The 27,779-nt window shown below is 44.0% G+C and overlaps 1 protein-coding gene across 1 annotated transcript; it reads right to left on the reverse strand.

Moving 5' to 3' along the window:
- On the reverse strand, nucleotides 1-27,703 carry LOC105833138. The gene is made up of 4 exons (XM_012674615.3): nucleotides 24,947-27,703; nucleotides 8,608-9,027; nucleotides 7,961-8,253; nucleotides 1-7,721 (listed from the first exon to the last, which is right to left on the reverse strand). The coding sequence occupies exons 1-4, from the start codon at nucleotides 25,160-25,162 to the stop codon at nucleotides 5,948-5,950; spliced, it is 2,703 nt and encodes a 900-aa protein (XP_012530069.2). The 5' UTR covers nucleotides 25,163-27,703; the 3' UTR covers nucleotides 1-5,947.
- Nucleotides 27,704-27,779: the final 76 nt, after the last annotated feature.

The raw sequence follows: 27,779 nt of genomic DNA on the forward strand, positions 1-27,779 counted from the left end.
TTGTAATATGTATTCTTGCCTTTGAATTTTTAAAGCAGCTCTTCGAATCTCTCCATATGTGTACTTTTTGGGGGAGGGGGGAGGGAGGGACGTCCCTACGGTGACGAACGTGGTTCAAGCAATCGTTGCGCGTACATTGCTTTTGCAGAATTCGCAGGATTGCATTGTCCGACCAGTTTGCACATAGCCCCGGTGGAATGTACTCTTTCCCGTACCGAGGATACCGCATCATGGGCGTATGAAACGGTTCCTCTGCCACCGCCGCACTATTAATATCATGGTATATTTAGATTTCAATGGGGAAGAGGACGCGAGACCACGAATCGCTCGTCCGATATGTCGTCTGCAAAGCGCAACCACTTAGGCGAATTGCAATGAAGAAGTGTCCTCATCTGACGCCTCTTTGCGCATTCCAAGTCAAAGGGAAATTAGTATCGATGAAGTTTCGCCCTTACATTATTGATCGACTGCAGCACTTTCCTAATGAGATATCAGTACTTTTAGTTATCCAGGATAGAAAGCAGCGTTCGTTTGTACGATCAACAATAATTTACAAATCCACTTTGCATATGTTACGCGACTCCATTCCAGACTGGATATATAACGTTACAATTTCAAATTTCTCGAAAAGAATTTCGAAGATACCGATCTTGAGTCCGCGGAAGAAAAAAAAAAACGCGTTCGCTTATACATCACTGTCCCTGGTACCGCGAGGGCAATATTGTTGCACTCGCGGAACATTCGTTTCTTAAGCGATTCCTTTCTCGACGCGGATTTACGCGCGCCCGGCGCATCGCATTATTTCTGGAGCACGAAGCGACCCGAACGCGGAATGCACTTTCTGGTTCATATTTATAATTATCGCGACGACGGTTTCCGCGCGCGCGCGCGCGCGGCCTATGCTACATGCGCGTGCATTCGCGGCGTCTGCCGCGACATCCTGTTTCTTGCCTCTCCCGGCTTTCGTTTTTCTCGTGTGCGTGCGAGAAACCCCCGAGATTCAACACGTGACTGGCAAACGCTCCGCGACACCACGGGATGCACCCTCCGCGGCACGTCCGCGCCGCCAAAGTCGCCCGGGGTCGCGCGGGGGATGAAACGCTCCCCTGGAAAAAAGCTTCTTAGAATAATAAGTACGCGTCTATGGTTTTCCGGTAAATCCTTAAAATATTTAAGGATTTGTTCGACGCTCCATGAATATCCGAAAGAATCGAGATGCGCCCTCCGTACAATGTCGAACTTTCATTTACCAGAGATCGCTACAGATGGTTCTCTCGTGATTCGAATTTTCTAAAGGAAGAAGAAATAACATTACCTCAAATGGAAACCGTTTCTTTTTGTTATCTTTCGAGCTCCGAAAACGCAAAGATGCAATATCGGGGGAGGTGATCGTAAGGGGAAATCTTTTTTTTCCTTTGTTACTGGCTTTAAAATTCACTGTTAATTCCCGCAAACTCGGCTCTTCTAAGAATTTTTCAGTTCCTTTGCCTCCCCAAGAGGAAGTATCTTGTTTTCTGCGAGTAACTTGTTCGGGGAATATATCACGTTCTCGAAGAGAGGTCGATGACGCGCGTTAGGTTATATAGAGAGACGTTCGGTTTAAAGGTCCATTAGATCTCCGGATGCAATATCGTTGCGACAGGTGACACACTGGATCGTAAGACGCAGATGGCGTATATTAAGGACACGCCACCCGGTATATCGTCACTACGAAATGGAAACACGGTTAAAACACGTTTCGATCGGTCAAAGAGGGATAACATTATTTCACCTGCGCATTCGGAAATATATGTTGTAAACGCATCGAATAATACGCAAATAAATAAATAAATTACACCCATATGCGACGTTTACAAATTATTGCGAGCTATATTTTTCCGTTTTAGTCGAAATGAAAAATCTTTCTCTCTTCGTTGAATTACTCCCAATTACAGTCATATCGTGTAACATTATCTGTTAATTATCATTAGTGAATTTTGGGTCGTGTACTCGGGATGAAATTTAACGATTACGTCAGTGACAGAAATTTAACCTGGACGCGCGACTAACAAATACGAGTTCAAATTGCTTTTCCTGGTGCACGTGCTGGTCGGTATCATTCCTTCTAATGTGTGTTACGGAAAGTTTCACGATAATTACAATAGTTTGACACGTTATACCGTAAGCTGTTTTCTCCGACCGCGGACACACAGAGACGTAGAGAAAGAGAGAGAGAGAGAGGGGGGGGGAGAGGAGAGAAAGAGAGAGTTGCGAGATGGAAAATCCATTTACGATCTGAGCTTCGGCTTAGAGTAAGCCCCAGATCGGCCCATGATTTCGGTACTTCGATAACTCAGTCGTGCCAGCCGCCGGCGAGATGTTCAGCGGCGATCCTCGATCGATTTTCCTGGTATCTCTCAACACGAGGGATTAGGTCAGGGACCATAGAAACGGGTTAGAGCACGGCGAATCGGATGCTAGCACGGCCATCCGAGTGATGAGATGATTGGCTCGCTGATGAAACCTGATAGAGCTGCCTGCTGCTTGGTCGATCTGGCTTGGCGGATTATGTTCTCCCGCGCGAGAGAGAGTACGCTGGATCACACAGCCGCCCTGATCTCATCCACTTCCGGCCCGGACACCTATTCTGCTTCGCGGCCTTTCGACGTTTCGGGACGATCCATCGCTAGAAATTCGAAGATTCGATTTCGAGATACTTCGGAAATTGGAAGCGCTATAATTTCGCCCCAATTTTCGTCGTTTGCGAGGAACAGGAAATGTATGTTATTTTTCAATTGTCACACGAACACGCTAATACAATAAATATTTCCCGTGTAATTTTTAAGTACTATACTCTCTCTAGCCGGTGGGAAAAAATCTTGCTTTGATTAAATTTTCACCAAAGACGTCTGATTGTAATAAGCTTCAGAAATGTATTTTAAAACCTGCCCTTTCAAAAAAGGTTCTGCGCATATTTTTTAAATTTTAATTTTAATGCGTGTATTCCTACACATTTGTGCTCCTTCTTCTGGATGGCTGCGACTATTCATAGATGGTGTACGCCGATCATAAATTAAATAATGTAGAAGTACCCATAAATCGAGTCAGGGCATTGTCTGGCGAGAGCGGATATCGAAGGAGGAAGAGAAAGCAACAAATTGCATCTAGTTGAAAACTCGTTCGGCCATCTCTCTTGACTTTCCACGACGAGCAGCCGGTCTCGAGAAAAATGACACTCTTATCTGAAAAATGGCCGGCCATAAACAATCCCGCGAATCGGTGCACGATAGCGGGAGGACTGCTGCTTTCGTATAGCACACGTCTTGGTATCGCTCTTTAACCTGTCGACAAAGTACCGCGTGATAAAACTCGGGGAAAAATTGGGACTTTGGTAGAAAAATTACATCGGCATAAAAAGTTCCGTCCTCACTTAGATAAGAAAGTATTCAATTAACAGCGAATATTATTGCGTGTTTGTGTGTCATTAAATATTATTTCCTTTGTTCAAATATTGAAATTTTCTTTTGGCTTTCACTTTTAATCATAATGCGATAACTCACGATTTTTCAACGAGAAAGAGAGAGAGAGAGAATGATGCTGAATAAATGTTTTCTTATTTTATCTATGTGAGATAGAGTACAAAGACATCGCCGCATCGTAAATATTGACGATAAGTTTAGTGTTATCTGTAAGAAAATGAGGAAATAATCAGATAAGATTCCAAATCAGACTCATAGATATTCCTAGAAAAAGATATATTGATAAATGCTTTCGATAAGTTCTTTTGTGGAAGAATCTTAAGGAATCCCTATAGAAACCTTGCAGGAACAAAATTAAAAGAGTGAGATACCGGATCTTCTGTCAATTAAAAGTTAAATTTTAAAAATTTGCATTAGGTATTTATCAAACGTTTAATTTTTTACGTTAAATTACTGAGTAATTCTCTTAGCAAATTGAATTTTAAATCGCATCAACATTTAACTCTAAATTAATTGAAAAGTAACCAAGTCCTATTATTCATTTACGCTTCTGACGTTTAATTTGCCGGAGCGCTTTAATTTTCAACGTTAAATAGCGCGATAATTAGGTCTTAGATTAAATTCGCGCTGAGGGAAAAATCGACTAAGAATTACTGGGAAGACTGCGAATAGTCTTTATAAATTTATACACCTCGGTTGAGACCTGCCGGAGAATACGGAGGTGGAATGCGAGCGAGGCGCGAAATTAGGAAAATTAATTGTCGCCATAGAGAGACATATTCCACGCAGATACTTTTTCCGCCATGCCCGGGACACGTCTTTGTCGCTCACCTCCGTGGCACGTCGGACGAAGTTTTCTCGGTGTTTTACCGTCCGTAGAAACGGAGAACGGCGACGGCCGTTTAGACGTCAACAGCTGCTTCGCAGCCCGCCCCGGCTGCAAGTCGGCTCTATTTGTTCCTCTTACATTCTTCATGGAATAGTTTGGTCTCGCCGTGGATATACAGTGACTGTGCGCGCCCCGGGAGGGATTAAGAATATCTTTTGGCTTTCTCGTCGGACGTTCCGAGGCGGATAGGTGTTGACTCCCGGCTGCATTAGTCCCAGGGTGCTCTCCCTTCGCGTGAAGCACCACTGTGGGTCGTTTGATAAAAGGGACGAGTGCGCCGTGACGACCCCTGAACTCGGAAGCGTACTCGAAGACCAAGCGAGAGAGGTTGCGTCCAGAGAAAACTACTTGAATCGTAAAATTCTTCGAGATAAGACAACGATGGTATAGGATATACTTTAAACATGAGAGATTTAGATAGGAGAAATCGATGCGCTCGGTGAACTTTACGAGTAAGTACTTTGCGAATTGGAATACGCTCGCTTCGGGCGCCGGCGCGCGTTATCTGAAGCGAATGATACTTGTCCGAGAGCAGCCGGAAGGAGATCTGATTGTTGGATACCTACGTGATATTTTATCGCCCATTCAGACTGGTTGATTGCAGCAACAAAGAGAAATATTCCGTGTTTCTCTGTATAAGCTTTCTCCCGTGAATATTACCTGAATCATACAAATCGGTATGATGGCAATCGGAATCGGTGGGCTGGCATAGGAAATATAATCTGCGAAAATACGACGCACATTTGGAAAAAGTAAAAAGACCTGAATGTATCAATAAATAATTAATAGTTCGATAGAATTAAATTATTGTGAAATATTAAAGAGAAATTTTCGAATGCATATTACGCTATTTTACATGGAATTAAAAATGATAGGAATAATTAAAACATTTTAAAACGTGGATGGAAGGGGGGTTGATATCGATTAATTTCTCAAATGTAAAATGTAAAATACTTATTTAATAATACCTGACGAAGCAAATATATATATATATATATATATATATGTATAAATTTATGTTACATCCATTTGTCACAGATAAACATAAATAAACTTCGATTTCTTTCGCGCAAAACTTTTTGACGATTCGTTAATTGCGTGCGTAATAATACGGTAGTTTTGTCGATTCGCATTTCACGAGTGCGAATGTACAGTCGTATGTGACGCACTAATTTTGGCACAACTAACTCCGCTGCGATACTCTCACGTAAATGTGTCGCTTTTGGTCGATCCGGAGATGATTTGATTTCTTTCCCTTTGCGGGAATACCATCCGAGTGATACGCAACGATTGCTCTAACAAGAATTCGTTCGTACACTCGCGGCTTTGAAAGTAAGGACACTTCTCGTTTCCCGATACCGACGAACCCGTACGTATGAATTGCACTAATCTCTGACGTGTATTTCCTTCCGTTATTGTGATTACAGACACACAATCCTCTCAGCCGAGAGAGCAACCCGTTCTCGCTTGGCGGAAACTCTCTTACGCAATCACTTCAGTAAACACATGTGCGCGCACACTCTCTTCACGCAGTCCGGGAAAAAAAAGAACACTTTAATCTTCCTTCGCGTAAAACTTATATCACAGATAATGGGCACCGCTACGCCTTGGCCGCGTTCGTGGCGACGGAATCCTGGTCGGGCTTGGTGGGCAGTGGCCTGTTCGCCATTTTGCTAGTCGATGCGGACATTTGCTGAGGTTCCGACAACTCCGAATAGAGATGGGTGGTCGCATCGGACGGCTCGGCGTATTCGCACAGCAGCGAGTTCGGCCTCTTATCGCTCGTCTTGTTGGACGCGCCGAGGATACTTTCACCGAGAGCCTTGAGGAAGTTCATCGGCTTGGCGGATTGATTTCTGCCGCTCGTATCCAGTTTTGGGCTCTGCGGTGGCCTACGATCGTCAGGACCGTAGCCGAGATTCTGCGGAGGGCGATCATTGCCGACAAGATGATCGTTCACCACATCCGGCGGTAACGGGTGCGGCGCTCTACCGATCAGGCTCTCCAAAATCGACAATCGACTCGTGCTGGGTATTGTCTCGTCGCCCGGCAACTCGGCGTACAGATGATCTTGATCGGTGGTACGTTGATCGCGCGGTTGCGCGTACTCGGTGATGGGTGGTCTGGTGCGTATGCCGCTTGGCAGCAGCTTATCCAAGGACGGCGCTTTGGTGCCGATGTTTACGGACGGTCTCGTGGTACCGCGGGATCTCTTGACTCTCGGCTGAATCACGTCATACGCATTCTCGTCTCGATTGCTCGCTGGTTGCCGGTCATTATTATTGTTGCAACTTTCCTCGACTTTGATAAGATCGTACAGGTGCTCGATCATATCCCTCGCCTGGCTGTGATTGTCAGGATCGTTCAGTCGCTCCTGGAGATCTCTCAAGTACTCTTCCGTCAGCTCCTCCGGCAACGTCTGCGTGGCCTTGTTCTCGGTATATTGATAAATGGCACCTTCCTCGTCCTCGTTCTCCGTATTTTCCGGTTGAGTGTCCATTTCCAGAATCCTGGTCTCCGTTTGAAGACCGGCGTACTCGTGAACGCTAAGCCTCGATATCGATCTAGCGGACGTCGCGGCAGTCATGCCATTGCTCGACGACAGCCAATTTGACAGATTTATCAGCGAACCGGATAGCTTAGGGCACACCCCGCGACGGCGCATATAGAGAATCCCCGAGGATAAAATCACCACAACAACGACGAAGACAGCGACGACGCAAACGATGACGATGATCCTCTTCTCGCGTTCCAGCTGCTCCGATTCGCTGATCTCTATATCGTAGAATCCCTTTTGCCTTGGATAAACGTGAGGACCCACGCTGGGCGGACTGACGCTCGGGTTCGACTTCGGCGACGATTTATCACAAAAGACGTCACGATGCTGCTGCGTGCATATCAGCTGCGTGAAGTTCCGCATAGCCATGTAGCCTTCGGGCAGATCGAAGCAATTTTTCGGAACATTAACGACCATGCAGTAGCTGGAGTCCATCATCCACGTGACCGAGCTGTTGCGGCCTGTCACTTCGCGTATCCAGTTTTCGAGATTGCAATTACATTTTTCATTGAAGTAATTGTTGCCGACGCGCGCCGAGTTCACGCTCTGCGAGATTGCCGCAAACCTGAGGGATCCTGGCCATGCCTTGTGTATGCGATTGTCCGTGAAGGAAAACTCGAAGTTGGGCGCCGACGTGGCACCGACTTCCGCTTTGATCGCGTCGTTCTCCAGCGTCTCGAAGACATTGCGGTCGATCGCTATGCGGTTCCACTGATGCAGCGAGATCGAGCCTTGTTTCAGGTGCTTAAATTCGTTGTTGCTGAAGGTGACGGTCGCTGTCGATGTGTTGATGGCACCCGTGTCTACCTCGAACAATCTAAATAAAAGAAGAAATACAATAAAATAAAAAAGTACCAAACGCATACCCGCTTAAGAAATTGAAGGTAGTAATTAAGAAATAAAAGTTGAAAGATATTGAAAAGTAATTGGGAAACATTGAATATAATTTTTCTGCTTTTTTTTTTTCAGAAAAAAATGACTGCAACTTTTTGTTTCACTGAATTTCTGTATACCTGGCAATAGTAAGGTTTATAAAATAAATTCGAGGCCAACAACCTGGAATGTTGAATCGTGAGATTATCGTGTCCTGCTTTGAAGGCCTCCGTGTTGATGCTCTTGAGTTGCACATCGACAAACTCGAGGCTTTGTATAAGAGCCCTGTCGCTGAAAGCGCCAGTTTGAATCTCCTGGATAGATGCATTGCTAATAATCACATTGAAGATGGTCATGGCACAAAAGGCATCCTTGCGTATGGCTTTTATCGAGATGTCGTCCATGCGAATTTCCGCGATAGCCGAAGGAAAGACCGCCGTGGGTAGCTCCGCGATCATCACATTTTGGAACATAATCTGCATCGAAGGGAATTCACGTAAAAACTATAATTACCTTGGCTGAAGATTAGAAAGATTTGTCGACAATTCATCGTGTCGATGCGAATTGGCATGAATAGCTCCGAGGCACATTTAGTTACATTCAAAACAACGGGGCATTACGAATAATATTATGTAATTTATTCGTATTGATGCGCAGTATTATTCGAATATGAACAAGTGAATATAGCATAATGTAACTGGGATGCGGGAATATCGGAGATACATCGATATCAATATCAATTTAATTTTTAAGATAAAATGAATGTAGATACACGAGCGATTGTGTTTAGCAGCGTGTAATAGCGATACGCGGTATAATTCGTAAAATACCTTGGTCGCTGGTCCATGTCGCCCGGACTGGGGCGCCTCGAATTTGAAGGCGTTGCTGGAGAGCATCAGGGACGACACGTCCTTCACCTTGAGCCACAGCAGCCACGAGAAGGCGTTTGGTTTTATTTCCACCTGTTTGCATCGCGATATCGAGACGCTCAGCGTGCCCCGCGTGTTACGGAAGGCGTGGCTCTCCAGGTACACGCTATTGCACTCCGACACCTCGAGATGCGTGTTCGGCGCGCTGAGATTCTGAAAGGCCTGCCTCTTGGCGACCACGTTGTTGATCCCCGAAACGTGTACGCGTTTAAGGGGCGCGCCTCCGCCAAAGGCGCCCGTTTGTATTCGAAGCTCTTGGCAGTGAGAGACCTCGAGTTCCGTTGCCTCCGGCGGAATGGTCCCTTCCAGCAGCTCCACTCTCTAGAGCGAAAATGTAAAATGAAACGCGGTTAGGTATTGTCGAGCCTCTTATTGTTTGCGATTTATCGGTTACACGCTAACAAGTGCAATTAAAGACGATTGCAACGCTGCACGGCGTCGACATCTCACCAAGGCCGCCGTGCCTCGTCATTCGCCTCCTCCGTCCAGATTTACATCTCGGTTGCGTAACGCATATCATAACAAGGCGACTAAGTTCATTTTCTGGAAGCGTAATAAACGCGTATACGTTTCCTTGCTTAAGACTTGACGTGATTTACGAGGAGCTTGTCGGGGATTATTGCACTATCAAAAATTACAATCTTGTATAAGACGGTTTTGATGTTGAAGTTTATGACATATATTAAAATCAATTTAGCTATTTTAGAAATTATTGCAAAACTTAGACTTGATAATGAACATGGTAACATAATATTTTAATTCATTTACTTAGATACGATCGTGTAAATTAGAAGAAATTTTGTCCGTTCATAGTTTCTAAAAAGATAATTAGACAAATGGTGAAATAAATTACCAAATTAATCCATTCTCATTAAAAATAATAGAGTTTCGTTGGATTGGAAACACGTAATATTTTCGCTGATTTCTACGTCTTCGACTTCCTGGCGGCTATTTATAGGTTTATCTCTGTGCTAGTTTGTCGGTATATTCTCCGAGCCAGTCCGATCATACGCGTCACTCGAACTTCTTAACGTCTCTTTCAGTTCCGACGTTATACCAGAAAGATTGATAAGCTTTCGGAAAGGAGAGATAACCTACATACCCTCAATACCTTTGTGCGGCGGCAAAACAACTGTGCGTGCCGTTGAAAGTCGCTGAAAAATACAGGACGGAGAAATATTCAGTAGCTGGTCCGCGTACGATAATCTTGTAGCCGTTCGCAAAATCTGACTTGGAAAAATTCGATTCTCCGCGCGATATGAATTTTTCACGGTCCATAAATAAATACTTTGAATAAACATCAGCGGCGCTCCGATTTTCCGTTCGCCACGGGGGAAATATCCTTTCCCGCGCTTATTAGAAATTATTTATTCGCTTCTATTTTTAGACCGGAGCTCTTTGTTTGCCGTGATGCGCGTGAGCGCATCCGGTTTCTCTCGGCACCTTTGACCCAGCCCGACAACTAAATCCGTTATCTTCTAGGTATTTTCGTCTGAGATATCGCAACACTGTTTACACGGGGCGGGTGTTAAACATACCCGGGTGATAAGCGACATGTTAAGTAATCCTATAACTGCATGACGACTTCGTACATTATGTCTTCCGTGAAGTGCAGGAAAGAGAAGCGCGGCAACGGACGTTAAGGTGCAGGCATTCAGCGATTGAATTATATCGTACGTGTCGCTACGCGCAAGCACGGGATAACAGACTTCTCGTGGGAATATCACTCGTTCGGTTTTTCAGGAAAAACAATTTATGACACGTAGAAAAAATATAATAAATTTTGATAATCGTCGTTGAAAGATGTTGCTACGATTGATATAAAACAGTTAAAGATCAGAGACGGCATATTCGTTTGATACTTTTTCTGTCTCGCTCTAAACGATTTCTTTATAAATATGTAGTAAAATTTCTGCGAGTTACCGAAACGGACGGAATTATTACTCTCTTCCCGTTTGGATCTCTTCCAGATTCGTACGCGCGAACGCGATGTTTACTTTTCGTAGAAAAGTATTTTTCCGCGCATCCCCAGTTTATTTTCACGTTCGACTTCGGGGTGCACGCGAAAAAAACACTTGCTGCAGACGTAGACGCATAATGCGGCGCCCCAGGACTACGTGCCCTGGTTCCTTCAAAGCACCGGAAAATCGTTTCACGAGTTCGTCAGAACCCGGCCGATGAGTCATGCCCGCTGTTCCGTCGCGTTCGTCGCGTCGAGTAATGCGTACGGTTCGACTTTCGTATCCCGTCTCTCTGCTTACACCACCGGGTAACACGAGGCTCCGGTTTATTCTTTCTTCTTGTTTTGTCGCCTCTCATCGCGGTCGATCCGTCATAATTCGCGGCTCAATTTCAAACCGAGCGAGTCACCTTTGAATGCTACCTGCCGGAAAAGAGAGAAAGAAAACGGCGCGCACTTCCCGTCAATATTGTCGTATATCTCGGATTAATGTAAATGTCGGGCGGAATGAGGGGAAATATATCGCGATTACAGAGAGGGGGGGGGACTATGCCAGACGATCTCGTTGGATCATGGTGACTGCAACTTCATTAGGACTCAGATTATTCGGACAGGTAATACGATCTCCGATAATATTGGATTCAGTTTCGCGACAGCATCCGATAACGCGTATCTGGGATGAAGCTCAAAAACATGTATCATGGGCATGACACGCGAGATTTAGTCAAAATCAATTTATTGCGTAAAATATGTATTACCAATTTCCTCGCTTTTGACATATTCAATCCTAATCGAATGTTTTATCGAGGATTTTAATGGCCGTGCGATTTTACTTTCTTTTAAACTTTAACGTGAAATTGCAAATGTGTGCTCTTCCCTACACAGTAAAAAGTTTCGTGTTTTTTTGTTAAAGAAATATCCTGGTTAAAACTTTTATGTCAAAATTTAAAATATTTGCTTGTTACTTTAACATATTGCTGTTGTGTTAATTCAAGTAGTGTTAAATTATACGAATAACTGAAAAAAAGTGTAAAAGTAACACAAAATGCACGTACTTTTAATTTTACACAATAAATATGTTCCTTATTATTAGTGATGGGATTTATCTGTTAAAATTGACAGAAAAAAAATATTGAATTTACTCTATAATTGAGTTTTAACAAGGACAATTTCATTTTTGAGGACTTTACTATCTACCCCGAGATGGCGCATTTCTCGTGAAAAAGATTCACCCACTACTAGGTGAATAAAAGGGGCTCACTAAGAACAGAAAACCAAGTACGATTGCATTCACATATATTATAATACTGGACTGATTCCAATAATATACACACATAAAATTTTTATCGATGATCCTGGAACAATCTATATATGCAATTGTAAAAAATTTTTTCAGCATTTCTAGAATAATTATTATTTAACATACATAATATGTTAAATTAATATATATAACGTGTTAAAATAATATTATAATCGTGTTAAAATAACATATATAATATGTTATTGTTACACGTTATATATGTTACATTAACATTATTATGATGTTAAAGTAACATATTACATGTGTTACTTTGACATAATTTTCTCATTAAATTGTTACATAAAAATTATGTCAAATTATAAAATTTACATTTATTTTTATGTTAAAATATAACATAATACTATGTTGCTATTTAACACATGCTTAATATGTTAAATTAACAGAAACAATTCTATGGACCGTTTTGGATATGCGATGTCTGTTAAATTTAACACAAATTCTTTTTTACTGTGTATGCATCAAGTTGCGACGCATCGCGAATTTCCTGTGCATTAAAAATTCCGCGTCCACCACAACGTGATGGTACACGCTCTGCTCCGGATGATTACACCGCGAACAAAGTAAATGTAGCGGCGCCGGCATGGCGGTCGAGTCCGTTCCTAATTAAAAATATGCGCGACTTCCTTGCAATCTAGCGTGAAAGTTTCCAGCGGAGATAGAGTTAATTAATGAAATAGAAGCGGGGAAAAACCTCGACGTCAAGTGTATAAAACCGTGCTGCGCGATACACTTCCTTCGTATCGGGCTTTGCTTCCATTGTGCATCATTGGTGATTTGGAACTGCTGTGAAACAGTTGTTCCAGTCGACGACGATTCTCCGGAATAGGATGAAACGCGGTCATTAGATACGGGAGAGAGAGGCGCGAACATTGTACGATATACATACGTCGGAAAATGTATCTCTTATTTCTCTCTCTCTCTCTCTGTCTCTCTTCCTCTACAATGAATGACTAAGACTACTCCTGGAAAGTCATGCCATTTCGTATGACCGGTGTGTGTGACTCAAGGGTCGGGATAACGCCGGTTATTTCTGTGTCGCGGGCCTCGCGCACAAAGAGCATCTCTCTCTCTTTCTCTCTCTTTCTTTCTCTTTCGAGGCCTCGCGTGATACGAACGACCGTTAAAACGCCGGTGCGAATTAATTTTGCGACACCGGGAACGAGGGGGATCGCGCCGCTGCTGGCCCGCAGCCATCGTAGAATTTTCTATCAATGTGTTCTAGGTGGCAGTTTAATTTCCATGCTCGCGTCCACGTTGGCGATATAATTGACGGGCTAATAGGAACGTTGGGCTATATTGAATATGGAAAATATATTTTACGATCAATATGTGCCAATTAGCACGACAAATTGTTTGTCGGATTTTTTAGTTGTCAAGCACGGGATTTTTCATCGTACATTTTTTTTTTAATCGCTCTTCGGAAAACGGCGAGCATGTCATAGACAAAGAAACCGTCACGAAAAGTTCGAGTTTCCGTGAAATTTTCAACCAGCTGAAGTTATTCAAGAACGGTTACTCAATTTGTTTCGGCACGCCCTGAAACTTTAGAGCAGAATTTTTTTTTAATATCGCCTCGCCACGTTTTGCTTCGTTCCGCAACGGAGCGTGTCGAATCGTTTCCGTTTATCATTTCGGTTTAGTCCGGTTCCATATGTTCGAGGAAAACCTTCGAGAGGGAAACCGTGAGATTTCCCAAGAGTTTCGGTTTTTTTTTTTACGATACATTTAACGCTAAGTGCGGCAATGTGATTTTCAGTAATGCCCATCTAATATGTAGATCGATTTAAAAATCAGCCATTTAGAAAAACATTATTCAAGTGTGACGTGCAGACCTCGCGTGCTTTCCTCGCGTACTTTCCACAAATAAATCAATTCAAACGTCAAAGATTGTTTTTTTTCCGCGATAAAAAAAAACGCGTTAATTAATATCGCGTTTATTTGATCAGTCGTTCGAACAACTGCACGCGGCAATATTGTCGCGGAAATAAACCCGTAATATAAAGAGAGATCGTTGCCGTCCGGTGAGAAAGCACTGCAACGTGAATCGCAAACGCGGAGGTTGCAGTACATGTACCGTTAGCGAAGGGAATCTCAAGAAAGCTGACTGTCTAGAATATCGATGAATCGCAAGGGTCACATCGCCGGCGCGGCGCACGCGAGGAAACATTATTTCAGCTTATACAACGCGACCGGCGGCATGGCGCTCGCTCGGAATGCATCGGAGCGGAAATAAAGGGAGCAGACCACTTTAGCTGGATTGCGCGAATGCCGTCCGACCGTGTGGATCTGTGTGGCGACTGACTTTGTTCTGCGGCATTGAGAAAACTCGACAGTTTTGGCCGGACGCCACGTTCATAGTGAACGGAAACGGCCGCGAAAGCCATGCTTATTATAATAGTTTAATGGAGGTTTTATACCGACGTTAAAATATATTCGTACGCTTGCCAACGTGAACACATGAGAAAACGATCCTGAACGACGTAGGACTTCCTGCGTGTTAATTAATTTCTCTGTGATTGTTTAATTTTTACGATTAAATAATATTTACGATTAAATATTTCGTTTCTTCAAAGTAGGTTGATGTGAAAAATCGATTGCGCTATCTGAAGAATTTCATAATAAAGATTCCATGTAATGGAATATCTTGCCGTTTAATTTTAATAAACTTTTAGGCTACGTGTAATTCAAGAGTTTACTAAAAAAAGCGACGAGGCATTTCCATTATATCTGAAATCTTAGTGAAATTTCTCAAATAACAAATTAATTTTTGACATTAATTATATATATAACACATGTACATTTATATAATTTATGCAATTTTGTTGCTGGTTCACTGTAATTATATATAAAATATAAAAGACAAACACATATGTATAATGTCTTACATTTATATGTATATAATTACACTGAGTCAGCGATAAAACTACATAGAACTGCGTAAGCTATTATAGCAGCCGTTACGAGATTACCGTGCGAAATCAGGTCTATACCGAGAATTAATCGTTACATCAAAAAAAAAAAGTGTACGTGACTCAAACATATGATCGATCATTGTGTCAGCATATGTATATATTGGTTCTTCTTGAATGTATGACTCACTAACATAAATGATACATTTGAACGTAAGAAATTCGCCTACACGGAAGTACTTTTTTATGTTGATTATAATTTTGCAAAGGCACCATTTTGCGCCGTTTCGAGTATTATTGAAACTATGTGAAGAATTGCCACAAAGTTCTATACTGAATTCATCTCGATAGAGAAACACGAAATTAATTTAAATCGCTTAAATTATTGAAACTTGTCGAATTCCTCAAATTTTGTACAAGCACCGATTGCACGAGGAAGTTGTGTTCTCACTGAAAGTAAGAATAAACGTAAATTTCGAACATTATCTTTCCAATTTGCATTACGACGTTGAACGAGGTTGAACGAAGTTCGATTCGATCGCGCTCTAAAAAATTACGGGGGAAAATTATGGGAAAAGGTAAAAAAGTTGTAATTAAGCCAGTGCATTATGGTTGACATGGATGACGGATGAATAAAAATAAAGTGCGAGGAAGGAACGAGTAGTAACGTAAGATGAATTACGTGCGAAAATAAGTGAGTGCCTCTCTATTGAATTTCACCGCGTGATCTTCGCCACGGCCCTCCATTATTATCGAGTACAACCGACCCCCAAATTATGCGACGAGAGAGAGAAGCGCACCGCGTCGAATGGATAAATAATTAAGCAGCTTGGAAGTACGTGTCGCGCATGTCGAATCTCCACGCGTCGAGTTCACGGCAGCCAAGTCACGTACATCAAAGATCCGCCATTTGAATTGGAATCGACGTGGGGATATTTGACGGCCGCGTATATCATCGCGGCGACGAGATTAACTTCTAATAGGAGCGCTAATCGAAACGCAGATGATTTTCGTTCGTCGCCGCGACAATCCACGTCATCCGTGACGTGTAAATTCGTTTAGCGGGGTGCCGTCGCGAGATGAATGAACCGGATGAGTGGAAGATGGTGCCGAGGCCTGTGTATGGAAGGTCCCAAGTTTCCTACTTTCATCACCGTCGAAGTTGCGCCGCGGCTAATTGACGCACGGGAAACAGCCCGGGTGTCTCCGACGTATAAAAATAACCCGATTCACTGTGTCTAGTTCTAGTTCGAGGTGAACGAGCGGAAGACAATCGAGTTATTCTAAACTTCGGTATGGGGAGAGATCCCTCAGGCGCCGCCGTCTACGCTCTTTGTCGAAATTAAACCGCCGTCGTAATGAGTCATCTTCTTCAATTAAAAAAAAAAATATGGGGAATGGTCGTCAATTCTTAATGGGTAAATACGATGATATTCGCGCTTTTAAATGTGAAATTAACTTCAAACTGTAGAATACGGAATTAGATTACAAAGTTTATAGTTGAAAATAAAAGTTTATTTTGGAAATAAAGTTATATTGCATTATTACATTATTTATATTATTATTTGGTACGGCCATTGATATATTGCGGACAACTTTGCGCAACGGATCTGAATATTTAATACTATTTGCCAACATAAAATTATAATCATGTATTTCTCTCGTGTCCTCTAATGGCGACTGTTAACCAATTCCGATGTAATTATCTGCGACTCGTTTGTGCGTATTATCAGATTTAAGTATTATATTTGGATAATCGTCATCGCGACGATAGATTTACTGGATTTTTTGATAAATTATGTTACTCACATCGTTGTTTCTAAAACCGTCGAGCGTCTTTTAAATTAAATGAAAAATTACACCGTGGATCATTAACAGAGAGACAGAAATTTTCCGCGAAGGAAGAATAAACCATTTTCTCGTTGTTCCTGGACACGAAATAGCAACACACGTTGCTATTTAAACACGCCATGAATGTCGGTCCGCAATTCGATTTACGATGAAACGTGTCGGTTAATTTCTATCCTTTCTATCCTTATCGTACGTTCGTTAGCGTATCGGTAACCGCGCCGGCACCGAGCAAACGCCCACACACGGATTTGGCGCCTTTGTGCGAAAATTCAGACGCAAAGTTCTCCTCAGCCGGGATATCTCGTTCTTGCGAAACTCTCGCGCAAAGCAGCCGGGCGTTGCGGCGATCGCCACGGGGGGGGGGGGGGAATGCCGGAAGTTAATTCGCGGAATGGCGATGCACCCGCTGACACTTGCCTTCTCTCGCCGCGCGCTTCGCACGGGATGAAATTACTGCTCGCCCTCGCATATGCGGCCGCAGTAGGATACGCCTGCCTTTGCCCGACATGCGAGCGAGCGAGGCGAGGCGAGGCGAGCACCATTATTCCGCCGGGGGGCCTCGGCCGGGTCGCGTCAAGGGATAATTCGGTTAATTGCCGCAGCACACCGGGTACTGGATGGCCTGCGATCCGCTAAGTGCGACGTGCTAGCCGCGCGCAGCAATCGCTCCCGTTTCATTTCTATCGCTTTAATCTCCCGCGATATCTGTGTCGTCTCTCTCTCTCTCTGCATCTCCGTTTTTCTCGCCTCTGCGCCGAGGAAAGGATTTTTATCGATTGCGTGACGATTATACACGTGTTTGTTATCTTGCCGGTGAACGAGCTCCGTCTTACCGGACAATTAAATTAGTAAAAAAATATATTTTATATATTTTTATATATAAATGCTAGAGAGATAAAAAGGAGCACGGGCAAAATTATATTATAAACTAGTAAAATGATAAGTTCGACTAGTTTTAATTAAGATTTATATATCTTACTTTTTTCTTTTTTGCAAAATTAGAAAGCCTTTACCGCGGCATTATTAGTTGAGGCACCTTCATAAACTTTCATCTTCTTTTGTCAAGAGTGGGAGAAAAACTCTTAGGTTGCTGTTCCATTCAATGCGCGACGGTTCTTCATCGGGCGTTATATGACGATTAAGCGAAGAGATCTAACTCGACATTGTGCGTTCTTTTGAAGTGTAAAATCTTCTTCCATTAGGACAATGGCATTCTAAATTTAAACGTGCGGGAAGACTGACGGGTCACTTGTAACGTTAATCCCGATCACCCTTGCGCGCGCAGTCATTGGAATGTCCGGATTATATGCCGTTACGGTATCGTCAACGTAACGCGGAAGATACACGGTGAATGATCCGAATCGAGCGAGCGTGAACGTGCACGCGCGTATTTACGCGATTGCCGATCTCCGCCGTGCACATTACGCGTAACGTCACGCGGAGAAGAATGTATTCGTGCAGATAAGCGAAACACTTCGCACGTGTGGCTAATCGCGATAACTCGAGCGAGAGCTCGCGGGGGAGAGAGAGAGAGGGGCGTTGAGAGAGCGAGAGCGAGAGAGAAAGAGAGTTATCGTTTGCGTACGAACGAAGCAGGATGTCGGGCTATATCTACGCCCCCGGAGCAAATTCTCCAGACAAAGCTCGCGAACCGCAATCGGATGCGCGTGCAGCACAACGAGCCGGCCCTAAAATAATTTATCGTAGGGTCGCGCGAGCCGCGAGGGGGGCCGCGAGTGATAATGGCGCGATCGAGATCGCGTTGGATCTTTCCCGATCCCCCCTCTCCCGTTTATTGGGTTATCGAAGTTATCGGGGCCGGTAGTATGTCGGCGAGAGCACGGCTCCGAGATTCACGAGCACGATAAAAGATCCCCCGCGCGCTCTCGGTTCTCTTCTCTTTGTCGGTGCGGCTGTAGTGAAGCTGGGAAATTGTTTTCGAATCGACGCCCGCGGCTGCGTGTACTCGCCCCGATTTTAATTGTGAAATATTGCGTTGGGGGAAGCGCACGAAAGCAGGTCGATGTTGCAACAGGAAACAGCCATGACTTACGGACGGCGATCGTATTTCCACATGGAAATGCTTTCCTTCATTAGAGCGTAATTTCATTGATCGATACAGAGGGGCGCAATTAACTGAACTTTGGAGAGATACTGAATGGTTCCTTGTAATCGTACGATGATATCAGAAATGACATATAAATTAATATAAGCTATAATTAATTTCTGATATTTCAGGAAATAGACAAAAAATTAGTATCCATCAATCATTGTCTCATATGCAAGCAAGATTAGAGAATCTAATTTTCAGCAGAATATTATATTTTTATTTCAATATTATACACTGAGAGAAAAAAAATTGTTGCATTAATCATAATTTATAGTTATTTTTGGCCGTAATAATATTTTTATAGTTAAATTAACAGTATAAATCATAGTTAACTTAACACTATATTATTGTTACAATAGCTATAGTATTTGTTTATATAATTATATGTATGGTTAAACGTGCCATAATTGTGATTTATGTATGATAGAATATTTGTATGGTAGAAATTATTATAATTTATAGTAAACTTTTTAGTTTGTAGTAAAATTTTTACCCCTGTTTGACACAACTATATATGGTTATTTACACTAACATTATAGCAATAATAATGATATTTGCAACTATAATTATTTTACTATGCAATTATAGTTGCAAATATTAGACACTTTTCTCTCAGTGTAGTCATCAATAATAATACGATAGTTTCGATACGATAGCAATAAATCGAGGTTTATACCTCGAGGATACCAATAAATCGAATCTTTAAATATATAGCAAATGTTAATAAATGCTATTACTTATACATTCATAATTATCACGTGTCCTTATTCATGCGTCCTAGCCATATATGTTTCTAATCGACTGCCACTTCGCCGTGCAATATAAATTCTAATAATACACGCGCGATACCACGTAACATATACAATTTTTTCTGTCTGCTCGTATCGAGGGTCGGAAACTCGATTTACGTAAGATTATCCCGAACACTTCTCTCGCCTCCCGCTGATGCAAACCAAACCCGCATCGTCCACGCTCTCGCGCGTTGACGCCCCGGCCGTAGGAGGAGATATGTCGTGAACCGGAGTGTAATTCGTTGAAAGGGCCTATTGTGAATAAATTGAGCCGAGGCGAGATTCGACTCGGCGTTCCATCGCGGCTCGGTTTTGTCCGCCACGAAATTCCCACCGCGCGATGCCCTTACCCGCTCTTGCACCCTCGCGCCTTCGGGGCTCCCTAAGCAACCACGTGAGTCGTCAATTTACTAATCCACCGACAGCTGAAGCAGAAGCGAGGCATAATATAAAAAGGGCCGCGGAGGTGCGGCCGTCCTCTCTCTCGACAATGAGACGGGGATCGTTACGCGTTGTTTGTCCCCGCCGATGTCGATGTCGTAAAATTCGACGCGGGTAAAATCCCTCGGCTCTCTTGTTTTCTCTTTTTTTTTTTTTTTCGAGGATGCGATTCTGTTTCCCTGGATTCCTCAAAAATAATTTCGCGCACACAGTGCAAGTCGCGTCTCTACGTAGCGAGGTCGTCGAACGTGACGCGCGCGGACGTATATACGTGCGCGTGGTATCTGGTGGCATCGTTTCCGTCCTAAGTGCCGCTATCGTTCTCGTACGATTTCGCGCGACGTGTTATTTTCCAGTTCCGATTGTTAGGTTTATTTGCTCCACTCGAGATGATTACCCTGGTGGGAGAAAGAGAGGGAGATGGAGAGAGAGAAAGAGAGAGAGAGACGCAGGGGAGGAAAAGGGGGGAGTAGAGAGAGAGAGAGAGAGGAGTGGCGTTGCTAGACCGTTACAGAAAGGGCCAGCAGCAGCGGAGATGCATGCAACCGCGATTTAATCGGCGGCGCGCATTGTTTTCGCCGGTTTGCATTAACAGATTCAGCCGGCTCCCCGACCATAATCGCACGATCGGCCTGTAATCGAGTTAGTCGGGGAAAAGCCGCCGCTTATTAACGGGTCCGTGAGCGTTAAATCGCACGCCTAAACTGCCGCCACGCCACGGAATTGTTTCGGCGCAGTGGCCGGCACGTGGTGCGCCAACGTTAATTGTTGTTTCCACGTGTAATTTTGGGTCGATGACCACCGCGGGATAACGGAGCGTTCGAATTAAATCTTGGCGTTTAGCACGGGCCGGCGCGGCGATATGCACCTGAAGATGAAGGCCTGCACACTCAGCTGCGTAGAACATCATCGGCGCAGAATTCGCGAATCGCGTTCTCCGATTTCTAATTTGTGTAGATCCTCCATCCCCGTGTCGCTTAACGTCAGCTTCGTTCTTCCTTCTAAATTGAAGAATAAAACGGAACGGAAGTTCTCTTTTAAAATAAAATACTAAAGTTGGAATTGCGTGGTGGACCGTAGCGGAGGGACAATTACATTACGGTTAAACTTAAGCGACGGCGGTGAAATGGATTTCAAGTTTTCGAACACGGTGGACCAGAAAATATTCGTGAAGCAGCTGGCTCGGACAATGCATCGCGTACCTCTACTCCGGCCGTAATGGACCCTCCGGCCGGAAATTGCATGCGCCGGAAATCGTCTAGGTTCAACCGAATGCGTGAGGACGAATGCGAGGGACCTACTATCTATCGGGTCGATCTACTCGTGCAAAGTGCCAACCAAGTTGGCTATTGTCGGAAATCTTTCCACATATCTAACAAGTCGTGCTAAGGGTCATCGCGAGGAATCGCCTCGTAATCGGATTTAACGACGCGATGTAAGGCGGCAATGCTAAGTACTTATTGCTTTAATGTATCAAGTATATCGAGTTTCTACACATTTCTTGAAACGTGCTGCACATATTTTTGTTTCGATAACGCGCTCTGGTTCAACGATAAAATATAGAGATAAGCGGCTATGAGATAAGAGACACGTAAACGAATAACGTCGCATTTTTCTTTGTAATTGACGTGATTGTGCCCCCGAAGATAGTGAAGGACGGCCCAGGTATGAATTCATCCTTGCTCGGCCTAATCGATTTTTATTGACGAGATAAATAACCGCAAGAGTCAGGAAACGTCACATTACTTCCCCCGCGTGGGAGATACGCAAGGAATATACACGTTCCCGCACTCTTCGGGAATCGTCGTGATTTCAGTATTCGATCACGGAGCTTGATTTGCCATTTCCGCTGTTCGAATTACGGTGTCCTTGTGTTTCGATACGAGTGAATTTGCACGAGTTGTCGGCAAGGAGTTGTCGGCCAGTTATCATGCAGCGATGCTGCTGGCTGTATGGCAAATGGAATTAATGGCGTTGGAATGATAAGTGACGCCGTGGCTGTATCTGATTTGATTACCAAGTATTTGCCGTGCGGCAGTATAATAGTGACCTAACGCTGGCAATTGTTGTTTCTGTAGAGACACCGTTGAGCAAGCAAAACGACTCGTCACTTGTCGTTTGGTCAATGCTCTCGCCTCCCGATTATATCATCCTTGAAAGCTAAATGCGATTTCTAGAGGACCCCTCCAAAAAGAAAAACAACTGGACTCCTCTCGGGCAACGTTTATTATTTTATTCTTAGGGATGGGATCGGGACACGTATTATCGACTTGATTCATCGACACCGGTCACTTTGCCGTCTGTCAATTGCTAAGGACACCGAGCGTACACGTTGTTCTGCGTGTCACGCCTACGCTTAGTGTGGCAGGCATTTATCGGACGGGAATCACCGTGAACGATTTAAAAGATGTACGAAATTAAAACCCACGAAAGAATTATACTGATTACACTTTATACAAACGTGCGACATGATCTAAATATCTACTAGTTAAAATATTGACTTGAAAATTTTAGATTTTTGTAATACACGCAAATATTTACGCATCGTTATATATTTTTTAGCATAAATGTTGATTTGACAACAACAGATTTATATTAATCCGACATATTTTTATCGATACCTTTAAATATATTTAATGAATGTTTTAAATATATACAATCGGATTCATTTGTAACTGCCAAGATTTAATTTATTTAATGAAAACAAATAACATAAACAAAAACGTGTGTATTACATCCGTTGTGCTGTCAATTATATTTGGAGTGCATTTAAAACGGAGCAGTCCGAAGACCGCAGTAGTGAATGGCGACAAAGCAATAAAACGAAACGATTTAATAAGATCCTTAGACAGTGCGTCGGGCTACTGCGAGCGAGAAGGCCGCGCTGTGAATGCCCCTTAAAACTGGTTTCCGTTGCGTTTCTATGCGAGTTGATCGTAGCGTAGATAGGGAATAGGCTTACTCCAGTTTGCGGTCAAGAAGCATACAAGAAATTCAATCTTCCCTTTCAAAGAAAAATTCTAGATTATCAGCTCCGCGCGTACAGTACGAACTAAAAAACATATGCAATCATTTTTATCATATAAACTAGTTTTTTTTTATCAGTTTAAATTTATTGTATTTTTTATGACGAATCAAATAATTTTTTAAATATTTTTACTATAAAATATGAAGGAGAATAGCCTACAATTTTTAATATTGTACAATACATCGAACACGTTTTTCTACAAACAATGTTATCATTAATCTTTCGTGATAAAAGCAATTTTCCACGTCAGAAACTAATATTATGTACTTATTTAAAGATTATAACGTTATAGCGCATTGTAAGATTTATGTTTGAAGTTAAATCGAATAATGTGGCAAGGCGTATCAGAGAAATTCTCGCGGTATTCGGCGTTGGACGTATCTGAGAATTTTAGATCTGTTTTAAAATCTCAACGAGATGATACTCCACATTTTATCCGTTTTACGGCGTTGCACTTAAACAAGTTATCGCTACTAACAATTTCGTGTGATAGTTTTATCTCTCTTTCTATCTAAGTCTCTCTCTCTCCCTCTCTCTCTCTCTCTCATCCAAAACTTGGCGTGAGTTACGAAGCGCGTAGTAGCATAATGCGCCGTAGCTTCGGATGGTTTGTGCGGATGGTATCCAGCTGAGTGCAGCTGACAACGGGAACGGCAAGTGGAGGAGCCTCGGCTGCTGTATGTTGCACTGTGCAGAAACGTGCAAGAACAAGTTACAGCCTGTTCCGCAGGGACGGATTTAAGACCAAAAACGTTCTACTTTCCTTGTTTTCCTAACGTCTCCGCTCAACGTATCCCCAAAATCGTTTCATTTCTATTACAAGCACGACACTACGGATATAATACTAAAATGAGAAAATACTGCAAAAAGGGAATGCAAACGTAATGAAAACAAAAAGAGAGAGATAGAGAGATTATTATCGTTATTGTTATTATTATTGTTATTATAAAAGCATTATTATTACTGTCATTATTGTTGATGTTATCGTTATTGTTATTATTTCCATAAATAATATCGGTTGTGTCGGTACACATGTCTTTTTTTCTTCCATTACAAATAAAGGAGATGTGTTATTCAGCAACTGCATATTTCATATGAAAGGCTTAAATTTATAACATCAATTCACAGTTATTTTGAACGCTGTTCTATATGCGGTATGCCTGCGAATGCACGGGCACTTGCGTGCGCGTGCGTGCACGCGATTCCCACCGTGTTCACGGGCCAACGATTTATATGCTAATCTCGCGTGGAAGGCGAATCCAAGTCTCCCGAGAGACTCCGGGCGAGAACTTTCACTGTCGTGCACGCACCGGCAATTCCTCTTTCGAACCGGCGGATATGACATGTCGAAACAAACAATTTCGCGTAATTCGCGAAAAATCGCATGTCATCGCTCGTAAAACGAGCATGTGTTAAAATACGAAGCTGTACACATCCCGCCGTTTGCTCTCATCTTGATCATTAACATTTCGCTATACCGACGAATATTACTTTTCCAACGCGACAAGAATAAAATCCAGAATCGATATTTTTATTCTTCGGCGCGTTGCTAGAGCGTTTTTGTGAAAACTTTTATTATCTTTCAGTTAGGAATGCACCGGGGGATAGGGATTTGTGCTTTGTATGACTACTGTCGTTAAGCCCGTAAATTATCTTTTCTCGGGGGAATGTGATAAAAAAGACAGAGCGATAGAGAGAAAGACGGAGAGAAAATAAAAGAGAACTATAGATAATCTTTGATCGACGCCTTCCCGTCCCTTTGATATCTTTAGAGCCCGGGTGTAAAATTACCCGGCAACAAGTTAAGACGTGTACGACTCGCAATTCACCTGCTCCTCGGAGAAGACGCATTTGATGTTGATCCAGCGGTGCGCCTTGACGGTGCAGTTGCAGCCTTTCATGGCGCATATCCCCGGCTTGGTGGCCTCGACGATGCACAGCAGGAACGCGAGATACCACAGAAGCACCGAGCATACGATCGCACGATCACACTTGGCGAGCCCGTCCAGGGCAGCGCTGAACACCTTACCGCGCTCGACACTCATCGCGAACGAGTGATCTCTCCGATCGAGCGATCAGATGATCCATCCACCGGTCAACGCCGACGCCTCGCCGCTCTCATAACGATCTCTCCGATCACTCGCGCGAACCCTTACCGATTCGTTCCATCGATCGGACGACCACCGCGCGTTTACGAGCGTATATCACTTGTACTCTTCGGCCACTACTCGCGACTTCCACCTTCGATCGATTCCACGTCTGGACGGAGAGAGGGGGAGGCTCATCTCCGGTTTTATCGATCTTTAACGATCGACATTCCACGCCGCACGGGAGGAACACTGGACTGCGGACTCGGATACGCACGCGGTCGGTCTCGTCACCGGCGTGGAAGAGGAAGAGGAGGTGGTGGACTCGTGGTAGGGCAACTTAAAGGCCGGCTGACGCGATCATGACGGAGGTTGCTTTTAAACTGTTGTATGGTCGGTGGCATGCACGATCGGTGTCTGCTCCCCACCATAGATCCATGTGGCACGACTCGCCTTGCCACTCGCTCTCTCGCCAAGCCTCTCTCTTTCTTTCTCTATCTGTCTCTCTCTCTCTCTCTTTCTCTTTGGCCTTCGGAAAGATAAACGTCAGGCCACGACAACGATGGACTCGTCATCGGGCCTGAGAATACGAGACGAAGCGTCGACGGAGTTCTCCGCCGCCACCGATTGGCTCCGTTCACCGGAGTAACCGCAACCTCGGGGTTTCGCGAGAGCGCGCTTGTCGATTTTGTCTCGGACCGATCGCACCTGCGGAGACGACCTTGACCAACTTGCGATCCTCGGCCACGTCGATGACCCGCGTTCATCGCGGATGCTAATTGCGTAAACGCCCGTGCTCAGGTCTCGTAAACCTGGTCGGTGGAGTAAACCCAATCGGTGCCGCTACAAGAGATCACGAACGCGACTGTTCTGCCGCCACCGTGCGTCACCTGATTGTGACAAACGTGAAGGGTATCCGTCGAAATTTTGTCGTTGTTTACGGCATTACGAGATCTTTGAGATATGAGTCATTTAAAAGCTATTTCGTCGAAGCTAAAAGACTTGCTTAGCAGGAGGATAATATTGTTCAATCCGAATGAACTATTCGTTGGCGAAAAAATAAAGTGCGTTTCCCTTCGGTGTGCGCCGGGCACAGACGCGTGCACCATTGAATACAGAAATAAAATTTCTATTTCTGAATGTTATCAAACTTACTAGAGGATTCCAAAGTTATCCCGCGAGAACTTTCGAATTGGAGCTTTCGCGAAGTTTCAAAAAAACTCCGAAACTTTATCTTTACGCGCACCGCAAGCGAAAACGAGGGAGGATAAATCGCTATCGTCACACGTGTACGAATGCCGCGCGGGATTTTTGTGCGGGGGAGGAGGGGGAGGGGGGAAGGGTCCACAATTTTTCCATGACTATCGTCCACCCGTCTAGCGCCCCGGTAATCTCCCCGATTACGCGTTTCTTGTCTCCGGGGGCGAGGGAAGATACGCGCCGGGACAAAAAGCGAGCGCGAGCCATCGGTCTCGTCCCCCCGTCGCCGGGCGTGTATCGCCGTCTCGCCGGTGCCGGAAATAGGCGTCTCGCGGAGAGAGAGCACGGTGCGCCATAAAAACGGAGACAGCCCGGAGGACCCGGGGCCGTCCGACCTCCTCGTAGAGCGCCACGTCGCTCTTTCACGGCGGCAGATAGCGTCTTTTCCCTAAAACGCGCCGCCGCCGCCGCCGCCGCCGCCGTCGTAGCTCTTCGCTTTATGAGCGGAAACCCGACCATTTAATTTCCCATGAGAAATTGCGCGTGTCCTCCCCGCGCCCGCGCGCACCTTCTTCTCCGTACACCGTCCGACATCGTACATTCATTCATTCATAACGCGTTTCTCAAACACCGGGAGGAACGCGGCGGCAGCGGCGGCGACGACGACGTCGTCCGCGAAGTGCCCATTTCCGAAATGGTCACGTACCGGCTGTACGTCACGCGGATACCGATCTTTAAAGCCGCACGCTCCCGATCCTCCCGGCTCCTGCGATCTCTCCTGCGTATTATGCCGGCTCGTCCTCCGCCGGCGTCTATTATCTTTGGCGTGCCGCTCGTTCATCTTTTTCCCCGTGACTATGATCGATGGCGAAGGCGCCCTGCTTCCGCGGCGTTTATATCTGACTGAGCGAAAATTACATTCGTTACACGGCTTGATACCGCAAACCGCCGGAGTCCCGAGGTATCTCGTCGTCGTGACTCCGAGGTATTACTAGAGTTTAACACCTTCTGACCTGGGGTTGAGATCTCTTGGAACCGTCCCAAAATTGATTATACAAATCAGTTTAAATTAAACAACTGCAAAAATATAGTTCAAGAAGGGCAACGGAAAACATATATATTTGATAATAGTTTAATGTTTTCGTAATACAACCGAGAAGGACTAAAAAAACTGCAAATAAATCATTTGTTTAAGAAATGACATTTACTTGAAATGAAATTATGTTATGAAGAGAACAGACCACACATTTATGAATTGTTCTCAAAGAAATGCATCACGGTTTGCGCTCCACGATTTTATTTTTTATACTGAATTGTGAAAAAAATATAAAAGAGAAAAACAGTTTTAGGAAGCTACAAACATGTAAAATAATGT

Source organism: Monomorium pharaonis, chromosome 4 (assembly GCF_013373865.1).
Source record: "Monomorium pharaonis isolate MP-MQ-018 chromosome 4, ASM1337386v2, whole genome shotgun sequence".
NCBI classification, from domain to species: Eukaryota; Metazoa; Arthropoda; class Insecta; order Hymenoptera; family Formicidae; genus Monomorium; species Monomorium pharaonis.

Coding starts and splice junctions, on each gene's coding strand:
- LOC105833138 (XM_012674615.3), bottom strand. CDS start 25,162: ATGAGTGTCGAGCGCGGTAAGGTGTTCAGCGCTGCCCTGGACGGGCTC. Junction 9,028..24,946: donor GCGTCTTCTCCGAGGAGCAG/GTGAATTGCGAG, acceptor TTTTCGCTCTAG/AGAGTGGAGCTGCTGGAAGG. Junction 8,254..8,607: donor GACATGGACCAGCGACCAAG/GTATTTTACGAA, acceptor CCTTCGATGCAG/ATTATGTTCCAAAATGTGAT.